The following is a 14,953-nucleotide window of genomic DNA, read 5'->3' as shown; positions in this document are numbered from 1 at the left end:
GCTTTGGACCAGCTGCCCGTGGCCCCTGCACTTCCCCTGTCACAGTGTCACACTGTGAACCTCAGTGGCCTTCCCACTGGGTTCTAAGCTCCCTGAGGGAGGAGTTTCTTGGTGGCTGGAACACAGTCTTTGGGCAGAACTGTCATAAGGGCTTTCTGTATGAGCGCCATCCCCAGCTTCCAGATGTAGCCTCTCTCGAGGAGGTGATTGGCATGCCTGCCTGTGCTTAGACACACCTGGGGCATTCTGGAAGCTTCCAAGCTTCCATGCCACACCTTCTGGACCAGGCTATCCTGAGGAGGGGCTCGGGAATGCATATTTTTACGAAGCTCCCAGATGATCCAGCCACAGACCATCAAGGGTGTGATGGCCGCCATTGGAAGACCATGTCGGGGGTGGCAGGCCTTGCCAGCAGAGGGCACTCACTGAAGAGGTTTTGGTCCCATCAGGTCAGGTTTGATGTGGGTGGAGAGTCTTTCCCAGTTCAGCTTTCAAGGGGTGTCTGGTATCTTTGCTTTCACTCCCAAGGCTGCAGTATCCGGCCGTCCACCCACGGTCCCTCAGCTGGGGAGTTTCTCCCGGTGGTGGTTGAGGCTCTTGGCAGGGCGAGCACTGGCGTGTTGCTTAGGGGAGAGACGGGCACTGCTGGGCCTTCTGCAAGTGGGCTTGTGCTGTTGGAATGAAAGAAAGTTGCCCTGTCCCATGCTACTGGTCCCATCAGTTCTTCTTTGGGTTCAGAGGCTGTCAGGCCTCTGAGGATGAGGCTGGGGTTTCCACAGCTTATGTGCCATGTGCCTGTGTGGGAGAATCATGGCTCAGTGCTGAGCCTCCGTTCAAGACAGTAAAGTCCAGGAGTAGAACCATGGTCACAGGTCAGCTTGTCTGGGCCCTGGAGGATGAGCTGCATAGAGTGGTAGGGTTTCAGCCCAAGTCCCAGACTAGGAGGCAGAGGCAGAAGCATATTGATAAAGAATATCATGTCCTGGGAAAAGCTGTAAAAAGCTAAAGTGGGAAGTCCCCTTGTTTTGCTGGGCTGCCAAGATCTTCCAGGGCTTACATCAGTAGTTCTCGTGTCACCCTAGAATCTGTGGTTAAGCACAGACCAGGTCACTCACCATCTGTTTACCTGATCTGAGAAGCAGCAAATCAAAAACTTCAGCTGTGGGATGCAGGGACCTCCCAGAGAACATCAATTGAGCAAGAAGCTCCAGGACTTTGGCAGGAGCCCCTTGGCTCCTGAATCCTTGAGGGGACAAGGAACAGGTGGTGCTGGGGATGGGTGACAGGGAATGGGTTACATCCCTGGGGAGGCATTTTTCTTTGGTTTGGTCCAGAGGGAGGCTGTTCCCTCTGCCTATGCTGGGAATGTCTCCATTATATGGTCTTGGAGTGCACAGGGTCGGGAAGGATGATGTCACACCCAGAGCAAGGCAGCTATGGCACAGACTTGGCAGCCTGAGGGTGTGGGGGGGTTACCCACAAATGGGCTGTGGGTTCAGCCTTGGGTCTGAGAGGACAAGTCGGGGGTCATAAATAGAAATGTATGACATACAGGGTGAAGAACTGTGAGTTGGAATGGAGGCCAAATATGGGAACTTGAAGAGGTAGGATGCAAGATAATGGTGGCCAAGTCACAACCTTAGTCCCGGGGAACCCCAAAGGCCTTGTCGGGGGCCTGGCTGGCCCAGTCTAGCCCCAGAGCTCGGTCTGCATCTTGCCCTGGATTGACCCCTCTCCATCCTCTCTTCCACCAGGCGCCTAGATGCCAACCTCATCTCTTTGGTCCCGGAGAGGAGCTTTGAGGGGCTGTCCTCCCTCCGCCACCTCTGGCTGGACGACAATGCACTCACGGAGATCCCTGTCAGGGCCCTCAACAACCTCCCTGCCCTGCAGGCCATGACCCTGGCCCTCAACCGCATCAGCCACATCCCTGACTACGCCTTCCAGAACCTCACCAGCCTTGTGGTGCTGTGAGTGCTGCCCTGTCCCCCATCCCCAGCCGGGTCCTGCCGGGGGCTGGGGGCTGCATGTTTCCTTGAGTTGGATTGGAGCCTTGGCTAGCTTTGCTCTTCTCTGCATGTGCTGAACTTTCTGGTCTCAGTTTCCCCTTCGTAAAAGGATGAGGATGACCATTCCCCATTCACCCCATAGGTTATCATGAGATTAAATGACACGAGAGCTATAGAAGTGCTTTGAGATTCACTAAAAGGCCAGGGTAACTATAATCAGAAAATAGGAATTAAGCTATTATTTTCTTGCTGTGCAAATATAATAACTATACCATGCTAATTGGAATATAAACCAAGAATTCCTTAAGTGATTTCCTCTGTATTTGACAATCAAATGATGCGGTCATATGTTTTGGCACAGAGATAGGATAAATTCATCTCCTTTCCCAGGCCTGAAGAAGCAGAGAAAAGCCATCACTTATAATTAGACAGCAAAGCCCCACCAGGGTAATTACCTGAGAGATAGCATCCCTGGCAGGAATTGGGGACCGAGGTTAACTCTGCCTTTCCAGTGGGAACTTTAGAGTGGAAATTAGCTCCCCGCTAATTACTATGAATGATTGGTAAGTTCATAGGGTAATTACTAAGGGCTTGGAGGTCATTTGTAATTGCTTTGGGTTACACACTAATTGGAGCAGGAACATGGCTCAGGAATATGCGTGTTAGTGACTCTGCTAAATGGTAACATTGCGTCCCCTGGTTTTGGAATCTGGCGTGATTTTCCAAGCCAGGGAATACATGACGCTTAGTTCTATTTGGGAGATGAAAAGGCAGGCACCAATTTGTTTGTCTAATTCTCTGTCCTGGGAGATTAGAAAACCAAGATAGATATTCTATGGACCACGTTCTTCTATCAGGACGACCACACCCTCCCTTCTTCTGGGAGTCAGTGGGAGTATTTACAGAGGGTAAACAGAACATGGTGGTTGGTTGTAGCTTTGGTGATATCCCTGTGACACCATGAGGGAATGGGATCAGGGCTCTGTGAGGGACAAGGTTACTGGAAAAATGAGAACTTCGTGATGGGTCCCAGACAGATGAACAGCAGCCGGCCATTCATAGAGCCCTTATGTGGCGTACTGAAGACTCAGACAGGCACGAGACATAGCCACTGCCCTCAGGGGGCTTACAGTCTAATTGGAAGATCAGAATAAATATGGGAAAAATAACTGATGGTGTAGTGTGACTTACGCTACCACAGCCCGATGCTAAGTACAGATCGGTAGTAGCATAGGAGTGGCGGGTGAGAGGGACGCTTCGTGGGGAAGGTGGGGTGGCCCTGGCCCTGGAAGGCTGGTGAAGAGGTAGACAAGTGAAGAGAACGAGAACATTCCAGGCAGGTAGCAATGAAGGCATGGGGAGGGACAGTCGGGGCGTTTGGCTGCCAGGGAATAGGCCAGTCCGGCAGGAGCGGGGAGAAGAGGTGGGAGAGGTGGGTGTGGGGACTTACCTGCCAGTGGGAGAGGGAGCGTGAAGGCTGGACGGGAACTGCGGTGGCTGGTGTAGGGGGTGGGGACTGGAGGACGGAAGGTCAGTTTGGAGGCTCTGGTGTACCAAAGTCCAGTCTACAGAGGTGGTAGAAGGGATGGAGGAGGGTCATGACTGAGGAATGTTTTGAGGGAAGAATTGATCTGATTTAGAGGTTTTCAGAGGGCGAGAGACCAACAAGAGGGGGACTCATGGATGACTCCACGGTCTGGCTGTGAGCCAGGGGGTTGGCATGCAATAGGGAGGGCAAGGGACTAAGGAAAGAAAACCTGCTGGTGCAGGAACAAAGCGGAAAGGGGAGGACTGGTCCCTTCGCATGGCGGAGACAGGCCGGGAACATTACCCCTTTGTCCTTTACCGGCCGCCAGCTCATGGGATGCAGGAGAGAGGCTTCTAGCAGCAGGTGACCAGTGAAGGGGACAGGGGGCTGGAGAACGCTTTCCAGCAACTGTGGGCTGGAGAACGGTGTCCAGCGACTGTGGGCTGAGCTGCAGGAAGGCCCAGGAGGCAGATAAGGAAGCTGAGTGTGACAATAAGCAAGAAAGAAGTTTGGTTAAAACCAAGGGCTAGACAGGGGCCTGGCTGGGGGTGTGAGTGGACAAGGAGGGTGGCGGAGAAGGGGCTTCTCTTCAACCCAAACCCCATACTTTTGTCAGGCTGCTTGGCATATATGGAACCCCTTCCCACCACTGCTGTGGCACCGACAAGACCACTGGAGAGCACTTAATCGGGCAGCCGTGGTGGCATGTGTGTAACCCTGTCTCTTAGTCTGGACTATACGCTCCAATACCTGGCCCGGCTGGGCTACCAGAGGTGCCCAGGGTGCGAGGGTTGAAGTAGTGGTTTGGAGGAGGGAATCGAGGCTTGGAGCTGGGTGTTTGGCTGAGATGGTCTGGACCAGAGATGCTGGGGAGGAAGAGGGGATGGAAAATGGAGATGGGAGTTCAACAGGAGGCAGGAGGGATGACAGCCTTTGGGGACAGCTGGGATGTAGGTGTGAAGGAAATGGGAAAAATGAAAACCCCTTTGTAAAGGGAGAAAATTCAGTCCCAGAAGTCAGGAGCTGTGTTTTCCCTGTGGGATCAGATGCCGCCTGGGGGCAGGAGTCTGTCTCCCTGACAGAACCTCGTGGAGCAGGTGGGCAAGGATGAGAGAGACCGGCAGGAGCTTTAAGTCCCAAGACTGGCAAGACTCCCACCCCTGCCCGTCCACCTTGGTCAGGGCCTGCCTGTTGCCTTTGTATTTGAACAACTTGGAAGCCAGCCTTATTTTTCCCCTTGTCAGTGATTTCCTTTTTCTGCCGTAAGATGTTTTTAAATTCTTGAACTTTAATAGCTTAACCAGAATACGTAGAATATTCTGCATCTAATTATCCTGGAACAATGTATGCTTTTGAGCTGCAGATTCCATTCTTCCTTCATCTTAGAGAATTTTTTGTATTACGTTTTTGAATACAACTTCAGTCTCATTTCTGGATTCTCTGCTTCAGAGACTTCAGTTGCCCGTGTGTTGAATCACCTTTGTGTCTTCATCATTGCTTAGTTTCTGTTTTAACCTTTTTGTCTCATTCGGCCGTATTCACCAGGATTAGCTCGAGCTTTCTCTCTGACATCAATTCAGTTTTTAGCAGTGTCTATGCTGGTCCTTGTTTCAGATTTATTGACTCATTTTTTATTGATGTACTGTTGGTCTTCAATTTATTTTTTTAATCTACAATGTCATTTAAAAAATTTTGTCTTCGAAATATTGTTTTATGGGATTGTTTTGTAGCAGAGGCTATTGTGATAAATTTCTTTCTAGTCCTCATTCACTGGCTATATTTTCTTCTAGGCTTGGAACTTTGCCTGTCTGTTGCATCCTTCCTTTTCTCCATCTGTTTCTCTGTTGTACGTGTTCATAATCGCCATGCGATTTCTTTTTTCTGGCTTGTGCTTGGATAGCTCTTCCCTGTGGTTCCGGCTGTATCACCTTTGGGCGCCCCTTCTCCTGGAATGGCCTTCCCTCTGCTTGTTCAGTTCGCCTGCCTTCAAGGCCCTGCTCTGGATCACCACCTCTATAAAGCCTTCCTTGATTCCTCTGGCCTCACCGGTCTCTCTGTCCTCTGAGCTTGTCTGCAGCTCTCTCCAGTTGTAACAAAAAGCTTAGCCTTTAATTATATGTTGTCTGCAGTGGTTTGATATTGGCTCCCGTAAGTTCGTCTGGCCACTGAGTCAGGCAGGCTGGGTCCCGGGGAGCAGGGCTATAGCCGAAGCCTCAGACTTGAGTCCCTCTGTCATTGGGCCTGTCTTCTCAAGCTTATTGGGAGCTTGCTTTAGCCTTGGCCTGGGGCTTTCCTCTCCCTTTTTTTTTTTTTTTCCAAAGGAAGTCAAAATGGGGTAGCCTGTGGTCAATCCAGTCTTGGAGATTATGGCCTCAGAAGTCAGTCTTGGCCAGTCAGTTTGTTCCTGGAGACAAAGGGCTGGACCACTGGGGTCATTCTGTCCATGCTCCTGCTTCCGCTTCCCTACTGAGGTCACCACTCTCCCGTCCCCGGGGCCCCCCCGTGCTGTGGGCACCCATGCTGATGTGTCTCTCCTTCCCACGCAGGCATCTGCACAACAACCGCATCCAGCGTCTGGGAGCCCACAGCTTTGAGGGGCTGCACAATCTGGAGACACTGTGAGTGCTGGAGTCGTGGTCAGCCGCTGTCCTGCCCGGGATGGAAACCTGGCGTCCCGGGCTGGGTGGGGAGTGGGCAGAGGGAAGGACTCGGATGCTGGGATCTGGCCCCAGGCTTGCTCACCCACATGTGCCTCCCTGGAATGTCACTCAGAACCAGTTCCTTCCTCCTCCAGGTGGGCAGAATGTGCCCTCTGGGAGTTCAGAATGGCCCAGGGGGTGGGAACCTAGGATCCCTGCTGGCAGAGACCACCAAAATAATGAAAATTCTGGACAGAAGTGGGAAGTGCAAGGAGAAGCTCAAGGCATTAGAATGTTAAGGGGAATAGAAGGCCCGGGGTGGGGCCGGGGCTGACTTGATGGCAGTTTGACATCTGTTTAGGGGTGGCTGCTGACAGCAGGAAGAGTAAGTCCACAGAGCAAGGCGGGGACTGTTTGCCAGTGGACCCAACTGGCTGCATGATTAATGGGGAGATGGTCCACTCAGCGCTCCGGCCTGGCTATAAAAAGCACCCGAGCTGCTGACTCTTAAACAGCCATATTATTCACACATCATCATCCTGGAATTCAGCTAAGGTCAGAATGCACCCAAACCCTCCCGTCATTTCCTCTGGAGTCCCGCCAGCCCCCGCAGAGTGGGCCGAGTGGGCCCCACTTGAGCAAACAACTGGCTGGGCTCTCTCAGTGTGGCTGGCCATGCCAGCGGGGGTCCCTCAGCCCCCATGAGGGAACGGGGCTGCCACGGCCACCTGGTGCAGGCCTAGGAGGGGGTGCTGGGAGAGAAGGCCCCCAGGTCGTCAAGGGTGAGCCACTGAGGTTGGGGAAGGGCTCATGGTATCCGAGGGATGGTCACAGCTCCCCCTCCTCTCCTAGCCAGTGCCCCCCCAGTCTCACTCACAATGCTCCCCAGAGCATTGCTACTGAGGCAAGGGATTGGCAAGATCCAAAGCAGAAGGGGAGAAAATGCTGGGAGACAAGCTGTGACCTGGGAAGCAACGTGTTGGGGAAAACCGTCTCCCGGGAGGCCTCGGCCGTGGCATGTGGTTGTGCAGGGAAAGGGGATGGGGAGGTGGGGGCCGAAGCTCCACTGCTCTCTCCTGTGGGCGCAACACGCAGGAGCATGGCTGCGCCCTGGGCTCGGCCAGGCCTGTGCTCCCTCCAGCTGACTCGGGCTGGGGAGCCGGGTGCGAGGGACCTGCCCCGGCCTGGAGGGAGGAAAGTGGGAGCCTCTCCCTGCCGCTGTGCATGACTTGGGCTGGGTGTTCCCTCTCCAGCTGTCACGGACAGCTGGGCGGCACTGCTGGACAGTCTGGCCCACTCAGTCAACACGTAAGGACATTGGTGTCCAGGGAGGTGGCGTGGCTCACCCAGAGCATCACCCTCAGTTAGCGCCAGAGCAGAGCTGGGGTGTTGACGTGAAACATACGGGAAAGTCCCTAGGGTAGTGCCCTGCTGTCCTCCTTCGTCTGGGTCAAATGTGAACCTGCTATCGCTGGGCGCTGGGGCTTCCTGGCTGTAAGAGATGGTCGCCATCCTGGAAAAGCCCGCACCCCACAGCCGCCGCCCCCCCGCCCCCCTTCAGGAGCTGCGAGAGCTCTCAGGGCAGCGTTTGGAGTTGCCGCGCACCGGCAGGGCAGGAGGGAGTCCAACGCCGAGGGCCCTGGCGTGTGGGCGCTGTTAGCTCTGCTGGGAAATCGGGTGGGGAGGGGGCACACACACTGGGTGTGGGTTGGCACCTCTAAAAAGCCAACTAGCAGCTGTTTCTTCACTTTTGGGGCACGCTGCCGAATTCTTTCTCAATTAGCCACTGGATGGCTGCGCAGGGCATTTGGCTCAGCTGGTGCTGGCGGAACTACAGAGCGATCTGCCGCCGGGCGCCCACTGAACCTTCCATCTGCAGGAGTGCCCGACTCCATCCACAAAGCCTGGGCCTGCACCCACTTCACAGATGGGAAAGCCAAGGCTGAGACGAGAAAAACCTCCCCCACTTGATGGTGTGGAGGCAGAATAGCCTGGTGGCGAAGCCCTTGGTGTCACACAGCCTGGGGTACGATGCCTGTTCTACCAGCTGTGTGACTTTGGTCAAGTCATTTGCTTCTGTGAGTCTCAGTTTCCTAATCTGCAACATAATGCCACAAAGAATTCTGCTCTCGCAGGGGTGGAGGGTGGATTAAATGAGGCGATGTGTGTGAAGTTCCTACAGAGCCGGGGGCAGAGGAGCCTGCTCTCCACTCCTTTCCCGTCCCCATCGCCTCCTCCGAGGGCCCCATCTCTCCAATACCCCTTTTCTCCCCCCCCTTGAGGGGTAAGTTCTTCTTTCAACTTTTGATCTCCCATTAAAGGGGGGAAAGTGTGTTCTTTCTCCTCTATCCCCCAGAGCATTTGCTGGGGAGCCTGTAAGGGCAGCCAGGTTGGGGGCTGGAAGCAGGAGGAGTAGCTGGGAGAAGAAAAGGAGAAAGAAATGATAGTCAAACCTTTTAATTGTTGCATAATTGGCACGCTTTGCAGCCTCAGTTATTACTCCGGAGCTTTTCATGTGAACTTCTCACTGGAAGGGTATTTCTCCCTCAGGCCCCATAAATCTCTGCCACTTAGACCTCTCTCATCTCCGGCAGCAGAGGGAAGATCAAACCCCTGTGGCCCAAGCTGTGGTTTGGCTGGAGCTGTGGTTTGGCTCGTCTGCAGACTCCTAGGGGAGAGAGCGGCCCCCGGCCATCCCACCTGGGGAGGAGGGGCCAGGTGCGGGCACGCACACGCGTGGGCACACAGGCACCCCGAACTGCACCGCCGACCGTGCACACACCAAGAGCACATGCCACATGGCTCAAGCCCTACATGGCCCTCACTCCACATAGACACCCCCACCCCGCACCCCAGCACAGCACAGGGGTGCCCACTGCAAATGCATCTCCCAGCCCCTCTCACGCCCTCAGCTGTGGAAACCAGCCTGCTGGGCTTCCAACCCCGGCTCTGCCTCTGCCAGCTGGGTCACCTTTGTGAGCTTGCTTTCTTCATCTGCACAATGGGCTGCCTCAAACGTGAGGAGTCACAGAGACAGAGAGACACGTATAATACTATGCTCTCTCTTCCTCTAAAAGAGCCAGGCAATTCCAAGTGCTTTGGGTAGGGTTCGGGGCTGGGCACTAAGCCCTCTGTCCTACTGACTAGAGTAAATCATGCAAACGCCACACGGGCCCCGGGCACAAACCTTGCTACCCTCTGAGGAAGTCTGGCCTCGTAGGAAGGAGGCTCCCAGGACATTTCTCCTGATATAGTCATCACCATTCCAGGCTCTGCCAGGAAACCTCAGCCAGAGGCAGGCAGGACGTGCTCTGTCCTGCACCCACAGCTCCCACTCCCGCGGCGAGGGTGACCCACGACTCCTTGAGAAATTCAGAATCAGAGCTGGCCTAGCCCCAGCCTGTGAAGTAGTATTTCCTCCACTTTCCAGATCAGACCAAATCTGGAGATTCGGGGTGAGCCGCCCAGGCTGCTGTGGTTGGGGAGTGACGGTAAACCGCTAGAAGCCACACCTTTTGCTTCATAATACGTTGCTCCGTTTAGCGCTAGCTCCCTCAGGTCACATCCATCACAGGTCCTCCCGGGTATCTAGGTTGAGAAATAAGATCAAGCACAATGAAGAGCAATTCTGGAAAGGTTCTTCCAGGAGGTCTCGGGGGCCCGAAACCAGGTGCATGTGCCCCTAGGTCAGTGCTTGCACATGTGTGCTCGGAGGCCACGGGGAGCTACTCCAGCCTGAAGCTATTGGTCCTCAAATTCCCAGCTACACTGAACAATCAAATCTTGGCAAAAAAAAAAAAAAAAAGGTCTAGCCACTCCAGTGACGTCCTGAGGGTCCCACCCTCACTCCCCAGATCTGGGAACTGGATATCTGCATCTCAGCTGGAACCCAGAGGAGGCAGGGCTCAGGATGGATCGGGGACAACAGCGCATCACCTCCTTTGGGCCTCGGCGGTGGTCTCTGGGCCTTGTTAGAACCTCGTGAAACAAATCAAGCCCAACTGGAGCCCGTGCTCGCTGGACATTTCCCTTTGCAGGGGCGCCTGGGGCCCAGTGAGAACAGACGCTTCCTGGCCTCAGCTCCCTCTCCCAATCAGGACCAGCATGCAACAGGGGTCTTGTATTGGAGGAGGGCATGGCAGGAATTTACAGAATTCTGCCTCAGAAGACGAAATTGCACGTCCCGTGATAAAGCTCCTCTGGTGACAGAGGCTCTAGTGATCTGTTTGCACGGAACATTTTTACTTTAACAGCAGCCGTGGCTGGAAAATGTTCCTCTGTCTCTAAGTCATTGAAACCACCAATACCAACAGGTTTCACTCTGAACTGGTTCTGACTTGGTCCTGAAAATATCCAGCCACTCCTCACTCCTGGCCCTGAGGGTCAGCCTTTGGCCAGGGACACGCAGATTTCCACAAAGGTTCTCTCAGAGCCCAGGGTTCTTCCTGGGGTAGAACGAGGATTGGACTTGAATAGGCAGACTTAGATTCAAATCCTGGCTCTGCCACCGGTGTGTGACATGTACAAGTCACTTGACCTCTCAAGAGCCTTGATTTCCACAAATAGAAAATGGGGATGGTATTTTATAATTCAGAGCATTGTTGCAAGGATCACACTAAATGAGATAACTTCACACAATGCCTAGAACACCGTAGGTGCGTAATTGACATTGGCTTTCTCTTCCTGTCCTCCCATTCGGTGTTGGAGGGAATGTGCCCTGGAGTGGCGGAAGGTGCTACCCAGAGGTGTCATTTCACAGTGTACATGCCATGACTCATCTCCGCTATAGGATGGATAGGAATTCCCGGGCAGTCAGGGCATGGCTCGTATTAGTTTCCTGTGGCTGCCATAATAAATTACCACAAACTTGGTGGCTTAAAAAAACCCAGTAATTTATTCTCCCGCAGTTCTAGATGTCAGAAGTCCAAAAGCCAAGTGTTGGCAGGGTTGGTTCCTTCTGAAGGGTTTGAGGCAGAATCCATTCCTTGCCTCTCTCCTAGCTCCTGGGGGCAGTCCTGGGCTTGCAAAGCCACCACTGCGATCTCTGCCTGCATTTTCACGTTGCCTTTTGTGTGTGTGTCTCTCCTCTGTGCGTCTCTTCTTGCAGGAACACTTGTTGGATTTAGGGCCCACTCTATTAATCCAGGATGAGCTCATCTCAAGATCCCCAACTTAATTCCTTCTGCAAAGGCCTTCTTTCCAAATAAGGTCAGGTTCACAGGTACCAGGGTTTAGGGCTTAGATGTATCTTTTGAGGGCTACAGTTCAAACCACTACAGCTGCCCCACTGGCAGGCTCCGTGGCAAAGCCCTCTGGGGACAGACTAATGGGTGGGAAAGAGGTCCGGATGAATCTCGTGAATTTACCGTCTCATCTCAAGGCGAGCACGGACCATCCCACTGGCCACTGGGCAGATGACAATTCCCTGCAGTTAAGAGAATTAGAAATATTTTTTCCCCAAATATTATTTCATCTCATATCTCATTTATTCCCCCAACCACTTGCTAAGGAAGACAAGGCAGGAATTGTGTATTCTCATGTTACAGATGGGGAAACCAAGGCAGAGAGTAGATGACTTGCCCAAGGTCACCCAGCTTAATTAAAAGGCAGGATTTGAACTTGGGTTTCTTTGCCGTTGGCCCAGCGTCAGCCCATCAGGCCACACGGCCTCTCAGGACTAAGGATCGAGGAGCTCTTTCCTCACCAGCTCTTAATCATCTTACATTTGTGGGTTTATTAGCTGCAAATTTGTGGGGTTTTGTGGCTTATAGAGGAATTTATTGTTCCATATAAAACATTTTTTCTGGCTTCCCCTGCAGAACCACTAATGATTTTTAACAGGCAGAAAAATCGAGCTGCCCAATGAGTTTGTCTTGCGTTCTGTGACCATGACAAGTTATTAATAGTTCTTCCCAGCACAACATTCCCTTTCCCATCTCCCTGGCGTTGGGGGTAGCCAAGGTCACCGCTCCTGTCACTGCTGGCCCTGCCTCCCCTGCTGGCAATGGAGCCAAAACTTCCGCTGTGAACTCTCCACCCCCTCCCCGACCGCTCCCACAGCACCCCAGCCAGCCGGTCTGGGACGAGAGGGAAGGGAGGATAAGGGGAGCTGGGAGCTTGGCAGGTTCCTTAGCAGATGCCATGGAGAGAAAATGTCGTTCAGGTCCAGCCCTCGCGTATCTGTAGGAAGGAGGAGCTGGTAAGAATTAACGATTACCACTCTCTTTTCTTCTGTGTCTATAGATCCACTCATTCCATGGATATTTACTGAGTTTCTACTATGTGCCAGGCCATCCTTATAGGCACTGGGAAAACATGAACAGCAAACGTGTAGCCCCTGCTATCACAGGGACTGCAGGGTTCTAGACCAGAAGTCCTGAGTTCTTTCAAATTTGTCACTAATGTGCTGTTTCCAGCATTTCTGACCTCATCGCCCTAAGCCCTGAACCCTGGCGTGCCCCGTACGCTCTCTCCCTCCGTGTTCCCATCCAGTCTCATGGCTTTCGATACTGTGTATTTGCTGATGACCCAAGCCTGGACCTGTCTCCTGAACTCCAGACTTAACTATCCAGAGGCCTTGGTAATGTGCTCAGATGGATATTTGACACACATCCAAGCTGAGCCTGGAGGCTTCCCTTGCACCCATCCCACCAGAAGTCTTTCCTGGCTCAGTGGTGGCAGCTTCAATCTTGCAATTACTCAGGTCCAAACTTTGGCGTCATTCAGAACAACTCTTTTTCTCTCAAATCCCACATTCAAGCTGCCAGCAAACTCCTTTGGCTCCACCTTTAAAATATATTAAGAATCTGAGCTGGGTTCAGTGGTTCACACCTGTAATCCCAGCACTTTGGGAGGCCACGGCAGGAAGATTGCTTGAGGCCAGGAGTTTAAGACCAGCCTGGGCAACATGGCGAGACCCCATCCCTACATAAAATAAAAAATAATGAGCCAGACATGGTGGCGCACACCTGTAGTCCTAGCTACTCGGGAGGCTGAGGCAGGAGGATGGCTTGTGCCAGGGGTTTGGGATTACAGTGAGCTGTGATCGTGCAGTACTGCACTCTGTTGTCTGGGCAACAGAGCGAGACCCTGTTTCTCAAAAAAAAAAAAAAAAAGAAAAAAAGAAAAAGGAATCTGACCACTTCTCTTCCCTCCACTGCTACCACACCAGTCCGAGCCATCATCATTCTGTCACCTGGGTTATTGCAACGGCCTCTTATCTGTTCACTCTGTCTTCATTCCTGTCACCCTACAATCTACTTTCAACACAATAGCCAGAGTGACTCTTTAAAAATACAAATCAGATGATGTTACTTTTCTGTTCAAAACTCTCCAGTGGTTTCCCATCATACTCCAGAAAAAAGCCAAAGTTCTACACCGGCCTCCAAGGCCTCGGCTGCTGTGACCCCCTGGTACCTCTCCAGCCTCGCCCCTTCCTCAATCTACTCCAGGCACAATGGCCTCCTTGAATACAGCCAGGTTAACTCCTGCCTCAGGACCTTTGCACTGGTAGGACCCTTTGTCTGGAATGTTCTTTCCACCATTATCCACATGATTTACTTCCTTGCCTTCTTCAAGACTTTGCTCAAATGTCATCTTTTTAGAGAGGTCCTGCCTGGTCACCACTTAGCAACCTCCATGCCTAGCACTCTATTTTCTACGTAATTTTTCCCATAGCACTTAACACAGTCTGATATCCTAATTTATTTACTTACTTGTTTACTTATTTGGTTGCCTGTCTCCTACATCTTCATGAATTTCATTTGCTTTTGTGTTTGTAGTACCTGATCCAGGTGGCTGGCACAGGGAACATACTCAGATGTCCCAGGTGTTCTAAGTTGGATAAGTGCCTTGAAGGTGGACTGAACCCACTGGGATGGTCCCCCATCCCTACCTTGGGACAATGTCACCTTCCCACCAGCCCAGTCATTCAGAACTGCGGGTTCTGAACCTGCAGCTTTTGACCAACGAGTTGAGGTCACTAGGAAAAATCCTCAGGCCACATTCTGCTGTGGCCAGGGGCACCTCAGAGCCTTCAGGTCCCCTGAATTATTGGGCCCCCGGCATCCAGGTGAGAAGGGTGTTGCCCACAGGGATCTGATTACATCCAGGGGACTGGGTCCTGTTCTGGGTATCACTGAAAGTGACCAGGACTTTCCTGGGGAGACGGGAAGAATGTGAAGTGTCTACAAAATGCGATTGAAAGGACTGGAGAGAAGCCTCGGGTGGAGCGAGATGATCGTCTCTGGAGGACGTGGTACCCATGATTTGTGGTTTTCCAGCCGACAGGACGAGGGCCATGGGAAGAAGTGAAGGTGGCGCTCTAGCTTAGGATGAGGGAGGATTGCTCACTCTATAGAGTGGCCCAGCGGTGGCAGCAGTGGACACCCAGCATCGTCAGTGGGGGCCGTGCCATTGAGATTGTCCCAGCAGAAACTGGATCCCCGTCTGGCCGGAAGCTCGGAGGTGACTCCTGCTGTGGGGCAGGTGGCAGGACTTCCTTGCCCCACGCGAGGCTCCTGTGATCCCAGGTGCTTCACTAGGGCAGCGTAATGAGCCATCTCGGTATCAGAGATCAGCAGCTTGCATTAAAACCGGCACTGCTGTGGCTTCGGGTAGATTCCGAAGTTTCTCTCTGGCAAGGAAGAGAAGGCAGGTGGAAGGAAAGAGGGTGCGTCTGTGTCTCTCGATAGAAACTGATGACAATTTCACTAATTGTTGCATTTATTAATGGGTGGCCTTTTATGTAGGTTGTTTAGAAGGTAAAACAATACCAT

General features: G+C 52.7%; 1 protein-coding gene across 1 annotated transcript in view; it reads left to right on the top strand.

Annotated features, from left to right (window-relative positions):
- Positions 1-14,953, top strand: part of LGR6 (leucine rich repeat containing G protein-coupled receptor 6) — a 112,175-nt gene that overhangs the window by 70,043 nt on the left and 27,179 nt on the right. The window contains exons 5-6 of the mRNA XM_069459534.1: positions 1,755-1,970; positions 6,084-6,155. Of these exons, the coding sequence (XP_069315635.1) occupies positions 1,755-1,970; positions 6,084-6,155 (288 nt within the window). The remainder of the gene's footprint in view (positions 1-1,754; positions 1,971-6,083; positions 6,156-14,953) is intronic.

The sequence above is a fragment of the Eulemur rufifrons genome, chromosome 27 (genome assembly GCF_041146395.1).
Source record: "Eulemur rufifrons isolate Redbay chromosome 27, OSU_ERuf_1, whole genome shotgun sequence".
Classification (NCBI taxonomy): Eukaryota; Metazoa; Chordata; class Mammalia; order Primates; family Lemuridae; genus Eulemur; species Eulemur rufifrons.
This window is presented reverse-complemented; position numbering and strand designations above follow the sequence as displayed.